Genomic DNA, 12,145 nt, shown 5'->3' with positions numbered 1-12,145 from the left:
ATTCCGCGGGATGTCAAGATACCGCGTGGCCGCCCACCTACCAGATGGTCAGACTTCTTCGTCAAGATCATGAACGATCTGTTTGAGGCCCTTCATGTTCCCGGAGCGAACAGATGCCATTGGGCTACACTAGCACGCGACAGGGACAAATGGAGACGTTACTGGCGCCTGCTCGAGCAAATCGACGACTAACGGGAAGTTAAGTGATTAAGTGATTAAGTGATTATTGAAAGTGCACATATGAGTCTTGGATTCTGCATAAGAAATAAAGGTCATAATCCAACTACAGAAGTATGTATATTCCCAGTAATACTGTGGTCTGCATGACTACAGAGTCATGCTGTCTGAAGCTTCCCAATGGACACGAATAGGCGACATATATATGTATATGTATATACATAATATATACATATATGTTTGTATATGTATAAGTTGCTCTTTTCTACTCATCGAGTCTATGGATTTGTGCATAGATATACATCCATGGATATGTCCTGGATATCAATTGAAAGAAAGTGATTCATTTTGATTATTTATTCCCATATTGAATGGCTGCAGAAAACTAATGTCTCACTCCATACCATATATTTCCCAAAATTATCTGTCAGTTGGTGACATCACACCTGACGTAAACTCAGCTCAGGTGCATGAGTCCTGGGGCAGATGGAGCTGCAACTGAGGCCTCGCTCTAGATCCTGTCTGCTGGTCCATGTTACTGCCAGCCCTCCTGGGCACATCCCAGACTGTGTGTCTGTGCTTGGGAAGGTGTGTGTCTCACCTTCCCCAGAGCTGGGCTGAGATGCCCCCAACATCAGGGTTTCACAGACAACTGACCCCAAACATTTCCTTATCAGCATGTGATTGTAGAAATGTGACCATGATCCCTTCCATGTAGAGTCATATCCTCCACTGTCTCTTATCCAATGTCAGGATTCCAGCTCAGAAATACAGAGATATGAAGATGTACAAAGGGGCAGGTTTCCAAAGAAACTCAGGAAGGGAGTCTGGCCAACACCAGGATTTCTTCTCAAAGAAAAGAGTTTCTTGCAGAGACAGAATTTCAAAGAAAATGTATAACATTGGGAGTCTGCCATGGGTAGACCTATAGTTCAGGATCCTGCAATGACACCAGCCCAAACTTCCCTGCCGTTCTTCCAGTACCATCCGGGGTGCTCCGCTACACAATCGTAGAAGAAAATATGAATAACACCAGGTGTACTAGAGAGAAGCCAATTTCCTCTTGTCTGATTATGGCAGACAAAGAAAGACTCTAAGCCGTTTCCTCAAATGAAGCCTGGCCCTGTGAGCCCCATGCTGTGTCTCAGACCCTGACTCTCTGAGGAGGAAGTCAGGAGGATCAGCGTCCCTGTCATCTCCTCACCCGCCACAGCTGCCTCACCCTCAGGTTTCTGACAGACTTACGTTGTGGTTGTCACACTGTGTCTCTCGCACAGTAATACACAGCCGTGTCCTCAGTGCTCAGCCTGCTCAGCTCCATGTAAGCTGTGTTCTTGGACTTGTCTGCAGTGAGTGTGAGTCTGCCCTGGAACTTCGGTGCATAGTTTGGCTATCATAGTAAGGATTTATCCATCCCATCCACTCGAGTCCTTGTCCCGGGGCCTGCCGCACCCAGTTCATCACATGTTCGGTGAAGGTGTATACGGACGCCTTGCAGGAGATCTTTACTGATGTCCCAGGTTTTCCCACCTCAGCCCCCGACTGCACCAGCTGCACCTGGGAGTTAACACCTGTGGACAGCAGACAGGAGTGGGTGGACTCCGCTTGACTGGTCCCGTTCCCTCAGCCCAGGGCATGGGTACACTTACCTGCAGCCACTGCCACCAGGAAGACAATTCTCCAGGTCCAGTCCATGGTGGGTAACGTACACTCAGGAGCTTCTGAAGGTGTGATTGTTTTTGCTGTGTGAGGTTGTCCAGTTACAGACACATCTGTATTTAATTTAGTGTCTCTCATGTAATTTGCATATTCATGAGGAGGTAAAATTCATAGCTGAAGGCCTAGTTCAATCTGAGAAGGGGATGGTGGAAGCCACTGGGTCCATCTTCAGGGGGAGTGAAGAGGTCCACGTTCTGAGCCTTGTTTGAGGAGATGAGACCTGCCCTGTCCCAGGACTCTGTGCACACAGAGTTCCCCCTCCTGAGGGCCAAGCCCTTTCAGGATCTTCCCCTCAAGGTCCCCCCCCCCCACATCTGTATGTCATGGACACGTCTCGACACACCAGGGCTCTGCGATTATTTCTGGGATCCTGTAGCTCCCCAATGCATACTACAATGAGACTACAAAACCATCATAATGCCCCAGAGGTTTCCATTGGTGATATTAAGAAGTTCAGAAACACCCCCTGCATACAGGTTTTACTGCCTTATCAGTATGATAAATGTTCCTCTCAAAACGGTTAAGTATGCACAATTTAACATTCTGTGTCCTATACTTTTTTTGTTTTGGTTTTCTCAATAAAGCAAAATTTAGTTTTCTGGGTTTGTTTAAATGCTTTTTATTATTAAATCTCTGTGAGATAGACCCTTACAAAGCTGTTTGTGATTTGACTTCAGTCACATGGTATTCCTGTTTTTGAAGAGAAACCCTTTTCATCTCTGCACCTCTTCTTGCCTGCAACTCGGTCCTTTTGGGACTTGGCACTCCCTGCAGTCCAGTCCCCACCCTGCAGAGTCTCTACGCTCTCAGGGGCGTTAGCCTCTTGGTGTCTCTAACACAGGATTGAATCCTGGGACTTCAATTCAAAAGACTTGTTCACGAGTCATATTCTTTTGTGGGCATTTTATTTTGGATTTGAGCCACACCTGGCAGTTCTGAGGGCATACATTTGGCTTTGTGCTCTGGAATTGTTCAGGTAGATGCATCCTAGGAAAATACTGGCAAATCAAGTAGTTATATATCTAACAATTGAAAGGTGACACTGAGTGTTCTTTGCTGAGATTATGTAAAAGTAATAAAATAATCACTTAATTCACTCAAATAAAATAGTAAAAACTATCAAAATTAAAGAGGATTTAAGTAAAGACTTTAATATAAACAAAGATATATTAAATTGGTTAAATGTATGAAGACTTTTTCAAAACCCAGGCTTAAGTCGAACACAGCTGCCAACAAGTTTATTTTATAACTGCATTAATAGGAAAAATATAAGTAAATAAATAAATAGCACTGTGGCACTGTCTTCCCGTTGTTCATCAATTTGCTCAAGCAGGCCCAGTAATGTCCCATTGTGAGACTTGTTTTCACTGTTTTTGGCATATCAAATATGACACGGGGAGCTTGCCAGGCTTTGCCATGCGGGCAAGATACTCTAGGTAGCTTGCCGGGCTCTCTGAGAGGGACAGAAGAATCGAACCAGGGTCAGCCAGTGGGCCACGTGCAAGGCAAATGCCCTACCGATGTGCTATCTCTCCAGCCAACTCTCGCCCCAACAACCACGCAGTTTTATCCAGTAAAGCACATGATCCGAGGTCTTGGGGCGAAACGATGTCAACCTATTAGCCCAAGTAAGAATGAAACTCATTGTCGATATATATTGGGTAAATAGCCGAGATAAGTACCAGGAGGTTTACTCCATAGCTTGGAGGCCAGCCGCACATGCTAGGGGAAAAGGCAGCTCAGATAGAGAAGGGAGCACAAAATAAGGGGTGTTGGGAGGATCCTCCTAGGATGGGAGATATGTGCTGAGAGTAGACTCTAGACCAAACAAAACTGCCACTCAATACCTCTTTTTCAAACCACAGGACCCAAAAAGAGAGAGAGAACAAAGGTGAATGCCCTGCCACAGAGGCAGGGTGGGATGGGGATGGGGGGTGGGAGGGATACTGGGATTGGTGGGGGTATAGAATGGGCACTGGTGGAGGGATGGGTACTCTATCATTGTATAACTGAAACCCAAGCACAGATAAGTCTACAACTGTACCTCATGGTGTTTCACTAATAAAAATTAAAAAAAAAAACAACAACAACAAAAGAACGAAACTCATCGCAAAGCCACACTTAGGACCTGAAATCTTAGGGTAGGGTCAGCATGGCCGCAGCTTCCCCCTCACTGGCGGGAGTGTGGTATTTACTCACTAGCGGGAGTGCAGTAGTGCCCAGGGCTGATGCCCACCAGGCTCAGGCGGTATCTGCTGGGTTCTGGCGAGCGTTCTCCAGGCTGATCTCTAGCCCTGGGCCCCGGGTTCCGTGGTCGAGTCCTCTGGCTGTGGTGGGGCAGATGCACAGGCAGTGAGGCCCCGCAGGTGGTTCCCCCTGCAACCTTAGACTAGGAGGCTCCCTCGGGCTGTGTGAAGAGGGGAGACTGGCCTTGAGTGGGCCGCTGCCCTTTCTTCTGCGGTGGTCATGGTTGCTCTGACTCCCCAGGGACAGTGGGTCCCGCACGAGCACCAAGACTGGCCCTCTGGCGAGCCAAGTGCGGAAGGGTGTAGGCAGGACACGTGGTGCCCCACATGCCCAATGCAGCCCATGGTCCTGTAGCCTGGCCGTGGCCTGCTAACAGCCAGCGATGTGGCCGCATTGCGGGTCCTGCCAATGTGACCCCATGGGCAGGAGACCCAGGCCCAGCTGCCAGCATTCAGACAGGTGGCGAGTGAAGAGCCGAGCCACTGTATTGATGAGTACTGATGGCAGGTTCTTCAGGTGTTCAGGTCTGACCTTGTCTGGGCCAGGTGCTGTTTCTTTACCGATGAAATGGCGTGTCGGATTTCGGAAGGGAGAACGTTGGGAACGATATATCCGTCCTGTGGAATTTGGTATGTCGGCAAGTGGACATGGCTATCGTACCATATTTGATAGGGTTCAAATATGGTAACACCTACAAGGGTGATTAGAGGTCGCCCCAAAAGCCTCTATCCCTCTCGGAAAGACTGGCAAGCTACCGAGAGTATTCCGACCGCACGGAAGAGCCTGGCAAGCTCTGTATTCGATATGCCAAAACCAGTAACTACAACTGGTCTCATTCACCTGACCCTGAAGGCTTCACCGACATGGCAGCACTGAGAAGGATGAGAAAGGAGAGGCCGACAAAATCTCAAGGCCGATCTAGGCTGCCACAACGAAGGAAGACAAAAATAATCGTCTGTACTTTCAATGCATGTACGTTAGCATCAGATGCATCCATCGAGGACCTGATGGTACAAGTGCGAATGATCAAGTACGACATCATTGGTCTGACTGAGACAAGAAGGCACGAATCTCACCATGCCATTTTCGACACTGGAGAAGAATTGTTTCTCGGAACATGCAATAAAAGAGGTGTTGGAGGCGTCGGTGTCCTTGTCAACACAAACTTGGCCAAGAGCATTGATTCATTCGAATGACTAACAACCTGAATCGGATGTTTACATTTGAATAGATGTGACTCACTGCCTGCAGTTTCTATCTTCGTTGTCTATGCACCAACATCTTATTATGATGAAAGAGAAATCGAGAAGTTCTACATGGAGCTGGAGAAGTTCTATAAAGAAGACCACACCTTCTACAAGATCATTGTGGGTGATTTTAATGCCAAGATAGGACCTAGAAGATCAGCTGAAGAACTTCACATCGGGACCCATGGCCTAGAATGGAACGAACAGGGTGAGAGACTGTCTGAGTTCATCATGTCAACCAAGACCATTCATGTTAACTCACAGTTCCAGAAGGCAGAATCTAAACGATGGACATGGGAGTCTCCCGGTGGACGATTCCACAACAAAATAGACCACATCATATTCAGTCGACGGTTTTGCCTGACTGATGTCGCTGTTGTCCCAAAATTTCGAATGGGATCGGACCACCGTCTCCTTCATGTAAAATTCTACTTCACAGAGCGGGGAGAAAGGGCTGCAAAGTTCAAAAAGAGAACTCCCAGAATGACCACCAACTGGGAACTCTTTGGTACTATTGCGGCAACATGGGAAGATGCCGTCATTGACAACATTGACGAGGAATACGATCAACTGGTTCAGCACCTCCATGAATGTGCGTGGAACGCCAAGAGAGAGATAGCCACAAAAAAGTCGCCTAACTTTGAAAACTCTTTTTTTTTTATAATTTATTTATTTATTGAATCACTGTGGGAAAAGTTACAGAGCTTTCGGGTTTAGGTCTCAGTCATGTAGATACCGAACACATTTCCCTTTACCAATACTCGTTTTTAACCCCGAACCCCAATAGACCCCCACCTCCCACCCCTCCCAATTCTTGCGAGGCAGATGAGTTCTAGTTAATACCCTATCTACTTTGACTAGATAGATTATTTCGATATAAGATGCACAATTATTGTTTAGAGTTTACGACCCACCCCCCACAATCAGACATGCTGAAACAGCGTTGTGAAATGATTTGCTTTCTACAACTTGGTTTAAGAAGAAAATGATGTCACGGGGCCGCTATCGCGGCCGCGCGGTTTTGAATTTCTGCTATTTTACTTATTGACCCTGGAAGAATTTCTATTAAAAGTTAGCTAGTTAAGAGATTTGTTTCTGTGACCTGACCTGGAGTCGTGGCCGTGCCGGAGAGCTGCTCGTGGGGGGCAGCTGGCGACCTCGGTGGGGTGTGGGGGACGGCCCACAAAGCCCCCCTTCCCATGAGGTCCCCGCCGCTCCCCCAAGCCTGGCTCAAACCTGCTTTCCACAAGGCTCCCGTGCGGCCACCATCTTTCTTTCCAGAGAGGAGCGGCTCTTCGAAAACTCTTGAGCTAATTCGCCAGCGTGGTTTGGCGCATGCCTCAGGCAACCGCAAGCTAACGTCTGAGCTCGCAAAGCAGTGCAGAGATGCGATCAAGGAAGACCTCAAAGAGAGAAGAGCAGAAGTAGTGGTAGATGCAGCATAAGCCGGGAAAAGTATTCGTAACAACCGCCTGTCCTTCGCCAACTATAAGACCAAGATGACTGCCCTCCGACGTCCTGTTGGATCCATCACATCCTCCAGAAGGCAATGGAAAAGATTATCCATGACTTTTACTCAAATAAAAATAATAACAAACGTAAAAGTACCGATTAATATTTACCCTGCTAGACGTTGGAGTCCTGGGGGCCTGGTGGGGTGAGTGTGGGGGACAGGGAGGACAGATCTCAGGGAGGGGGTTGCGAGTGTGAGGGTGTCACTGAGAGTGGAGCTGCTCTGGGAGCGACAGGGAAGGGTCCTAGGAATGTTGCTGGAACTGGGCATGGAGGGGAGTGTATGGGGGTGAGAGGGGTGAGCATCTATGTATTGTGACAGAAGATTGGCCCCTGTGGGCTTCTAGCACATGGTGATCCTCTTTGTCCCCTGGTGGGACTGAGGTCTTTTCCCAGGTGGCTCCCTATTGCCCTCTAGTGGTAGTCAGCGCCCCTGCAGCCGCTCCGTGTCCCCTCAGGACTTGGTGTCTGGGCTCTTTTGACTGACCCACAGTCCCCTGCACAGTCACACCCCGGGTTTACCGTATCTCAGGCTGCTCCCCTGCAGGTGGTCACAAGTCTTTTTGGTCTCAGGAGATGGTGCATCAGTCCCTCCCAGAGAGTCAGGGGGTGATTGTTCTAACAAAGGCCTGCCCTTTCCCTGGGCCTGGTGACCTGGTCATCCAGGAGTTGCTGACCAGAATCTGCACAGGAGAGACTCCATCTCTGTCTCTTTCTGTCTCTCTCTCCCTCCCCCCTCCAGGTTAAGCCTTCAGTGATTATATGTTTTAATTGAGATTGGAGCTGGAACTCCACATTACATTCCACCGTATCTCCAATCTGCTGTGCTACTCCTGTTTGATCGAGTTGTAGTGTTTGAGGTGTCGCTCCAGGAAATCCAGAGTTTTTAAAGAGGTAAAATAGCTGAAGTTAAATCTTTAACTGGGGGAGGCTTTGGGGCATGTGCGTGACTTCCTGGGCTTCCAGAACTACAGAAAGATGGCGGGAATGTAAAGGAAATATCAGAGGGACAATGAGAGATGTCACGGAGAAAGACCTTTATCAGAAAAAGACTCAAAAGAACAAGAGTTGGGATGTTGTCAAAAGCAAATCTGTTTCCTCATTACCTTGGAATGTCTGATTTGATGTCTATGAAAAACAGCAGGAGATTTCTCTAAAAGGTGAAATTAGAGTTTCCATATAATGCACTGATTCGAGCTAGATACATTCACCCGAAGGTGAAAATATCAAATTAAGTTACAAGAAAACATACACTGAAGTATTTGATACACTGACTAGGACACAGAAATGACCCTAATACTTAATGACAGTTTCATGAGTAAGAAGTTGTGGTATATATACATAAAGGGATACTGTGCAGTTGCTAAGAAAAAAAAGACAAAATATCAGTATTTTCTGCTCCATGGATGGAACTAGAGAATATCAGATTAAGTGAAGTTTGTCAGAGGGAGAAGGAAAATTCTAACAATCTCATTCAACTGTGACACACAGAGAACAGAGCATCAGGATGGACAGGATCCATTGATTAAAAATCCCTGCATCCTAACCACACGCTCGGGTTCCCAAGAGGAGTTGGGTGAGGGCTTAGATCACTGGGAAGAATAGGCCAAGCACAGGGGCCACGGGATTGTTTGGGGGTCTGTGAGTTTTGGTGCTGGGAGAAGCGCAGGGAGTTTGGGGCCCACAAGCATCAACACTCAGACTATTGTCATCATGTTCCCTCAGTGACAATCAAGAAGGGAAGGGAAGAAATCTCTCATTACTGTGAAGAGGAGTGATCTCTACTGGAAGAAAAATCAATCACACCTGACCTAGCAGGAAATAACAGTCTCTGGTGGACTCTGAGACAGGAAGAGGAAAACTAATTTGTACTAGAAGAGGAAGTAGCACTGTAGCACTGTCCTCCCATTGTTCATCGATTTGCTTGAGCGTGCCCAGTAACGTCTCCATTGCGTGACTTGTTGATACTGTGTTTTGCCTATCGAATAGGTCACGGGAAGCTTGCCAGGCTTTGCTGTGTGGGCGAGATACTCTCGGTAGCTTGCCAGGCTCTCCAAAAAGGGCGGAGGAATCGAACCCGGGTTGCCGGATCTGCCGTGCCGGCTGAGTGTAAGGGAAACTCCCTACCCACTTTGCTATCGCTGCAGCCACAAAACTTTAAAAGAAAAAAAACGAATTGTAGGGCTAGAAAGATAGTACAGCGGCAGGGCGCTTGCCTTACGCATGGCTGATCTGGGTTCATCCCTGGCATTTCATATGGTGCCCTGAGCCATGCCAGGAGTAATCCCTAAGCACAGACAAAACCAGGAGTATGCCCTGAGCACCACAATGTGGGGAGGGGGGAAGGGGGAACAAACAAAAAGAAAAGCGAAAACAAGAACAGAACAGACACTTCAATTTCATTTCAGGGGTTGAGAGAGTCGTTATTTGTAATGTATCTCAAGGCAATGATGCAGGATTGTTGGAGGAAAATAAATTAGCTGAAAATTTGAAAGAAGATATTGGGAGAATTCTGAAAATCAGACAAATTACATATATATATATATATATATATATATATATATATATATAGTTGCCAGGTGTACCCAAATTAGGTTATTTTTAAAAAGAAAAATAGAAACCAGACATAAACATTTTCTAGCAAATTAAAATTATTGTGTGGGAACATAGGGGGAGTGTCTGCTACTGAAACACAAAAGTGACCAGAAACAATTCCCGATGAATGCAATCCTATGAAACTTAACCTATAAATGCAGGGGAAATAGTTCAACCCCCGGGGGGTACGTGGTGGGTGGGGGGAGAAAGGGGAAACGATGTGTGGAGCAACAGTACTGTGGGAAGGGTGTTTGCCTTGAATGCGGCTGACCTGGGTTCAATTCCGGGTATCTCATAGGGTCCCCTGAGCACCACCAGGAGTAATTCCTGAGTACAGAGTCAGGAGTAACCCCTGAGCATCCCTGGGTGTGACCCAAAAAGCAAAAATAATAACAATAATCACTGTCACTGTCCTCCCGCTGTTCGTCGATTTGCTTGAGCAGCCCAGTAACATTGTGAGACTTATTACTGTGTTTGGCATATTGAATATGTCACAGGTAGCTTGCCAGGCTCTGCCGTGCAGGCGAGATACTCTTGGTAGCTTGTCAGGCTCTCTGAGAAGGGCAGAGGAATCAAACTCGGGTCGGCCAAGTCGGCTGCATACAAGGCAAAAGCCTTACCCGCTGTGCTATCTCTCTGGCCCCAATAATAAATAATAATAATAATAATAATAATAATAATAAATAATTCAATGGGCTGGAGTTTATCCTTTGCAGGCTGGAGGTCCAGGTTCAATTCCTGGTACCACATAGTGCCCTGAGCCCTGCAAGAGGTAGGAACGGGTCACTGAGATGCTCACAAGCACCGCTGGGTTAGGCCCAACCCCACAACACAAAGAGATCTTAAAGCCCATCAACAAATAATCCAATTTTTAAAATGGATTAAAGATCTGAACTCACACCTGTGGAGAGAAGCAGATAGCAATAGGCTCATGCAAATGATGCTCAATGTTATGCGCTGTTGGGAAACTGCAATGAAAACAACAAGCTACTTGGGGGCCAGAGAGGTAGTATAGTGGGCAGGGCACTTGAGTCACACAAAGCAATCCTGGGTTCAATCCCAGTACCAGATAGAGTCCCCCTGAGCTCTTCCAGGAGTGAGGCCAGAGCACTGCTAGGTGTAACTCCTCCCTCAAAAGCAACAATAACAACAACAAGAAACAACAACAACAAAGAAAGCTTCAACCTTGGAGCTGGAGTGATAGTACAGCAGGTAGGGCGTTTGCCTTGCACACGTCCGACCCAGGTTCGATTCCCAGCATCCCATCTGGTCTCCCAAGACCCACCAGGAGTAATTCCTGAGTACAGAGCCAGCAGAAACCCTTGAGCTCTGCGGGGTGTGACCCAAAAAGAAAAACACAAAGAGCTGCAACCTTTAAGAAGGGTTAAAATTCAGAATACCAGCACCACCAAATGCTGGTAAAGATACATAGTAACAGACGTTCTCATTCATTGCTGGTGGGAACACAGAATTGTGCAGTTGTTGACTTATTCCCACCAGAAGCAGTAGAATCCCCATGGAGAGGAAGTGGTGACTGAAGTGTATATACTTATTTTTTAAGTTGGTATAAATATTCTAATACAGAGGAAAATGATCCCCCCACCCAGAAGAAGAAAAAAAAAGAAAGTGACTTACTGGCCCTTCTCCCCCTGCCCCGGCACAGCCTGGGATAACTTGGAGCAGAGCGCCCCCTGGTGGCCACAGTAACCCCTGCCGCTGCCCTGTGTCCCTCAGCAGGTTTGTGTCTGGGCTCACAGGGACTTGCCCTCACTGTGTATCTTGCACAGTAATACACGGCGGTGTCCTCAGTTACCGAGTTGCTCAGTTTTAGGTAAACTTGGTTCTTGGAGGTGTCCCTGGAGATGCTGACTCGGGACTGAAGACTTGGATTATACTTTGTGGTTCCACCAGCCCATATAGCACCAATCCAATCCAGCCCCTTTCCAGGGGCCTGGCGGACCCAGCTTACATCATTGCTGGTTAGAGAGAATCCAGAGACCGAGCAGGTGAGGGACAGCGTCTGCGAGGGCGTCACCAGGCTTGGTCCCGACTCCTGCAGCTGGATCTGGGACAGGACGCCTGGGAACAGAGACTCACAGTGAGTCATGGGCTCAGAGGCCCCATGCCCACCTTTGAGCCTCTGTCCAGGGGATACTCACATCCAGGAGCTGCCACCAGAAAGAGGAGGAACCAGCGCTGATGCACGTTCCTGCCCACGAGGTCCATGATCTCAGACACTGTGTCAGGGGGAGAGGGAGCCTGAGTTGGGGTGAGTGTGAACGAGGTTTTAATCCTGGGTCCCGAGTGCAGATTTGCATGGGGGAGCCTCTGGAGAGAAAGGAGGGAACCCGGGGGAGGATGGTGTGTGGGCTCCCTGGGAGGAGGTGCTGACTGTGGCTCAGAGCACTCAGGCCTGTCCCTGGGGCCCTTTCAGAGCTGGGCCTCTTCCTCCAGCACAGGAAACGTGCTGAGGAGCTCTCAGGAAACAGAAATTGCTGAGGGGGAAATGGCAGCTGGGGAGGAGAGTCCCTGTGTCTCAGGTCCCTGATGACAAATCCCAGCACTCTCATGGCCTCTACCCTGCAGACAGACCCCTGCCCCTCCATGTCACTCTGTGGTGGCTCCTTTTCTACTGTATATACAAAATC

At 47.9% G+C, this 12,145-nt stretch overlaps 1 gene segment (V, D, J or C); it reads right to left on the bottom strand.

Moving 5' to 3' along the window:
- The window catches only part of LOC130024140 (immunoglobulin heavy variable 4-59-like), a gene marked incomplete at its 5' end in the record, with an annotated part of 73,766 nt that extends 62,070 nt beyond the window's left edge, over positions 1-11,696 (bottom strand). The window contains 2 exon segments of the V gene segment in view: positions 11,269-11,576; positions 11,657-11,696. Coding sequence covers positions 11,269-11,576; positions 11,657-11,696 — 348 coding nt within the window.
- Between the last annotated feature and the right edge of the window lie 449 nt (positions 11,697-12,145).

This window comes from Sorex fumeus, unplaced genomic scaffold (genome assembly GCF_029834395.1).
Source record: "Sorex fumeus unplaced genomic scaffold, SorFum_2.1 ptg000028l, whole genome shotgun sequence".
Classification (NCBI taxonomy): domain Eukaryota; kingdom Metazoa; phylum Chordata; class Mammalia; order Eulipotyphla; family Soricidae; genus Sorex; species Sorex fumeus.
This window is presented reverse-complemented; position numbering and strand designations above follow the sequence as displayed.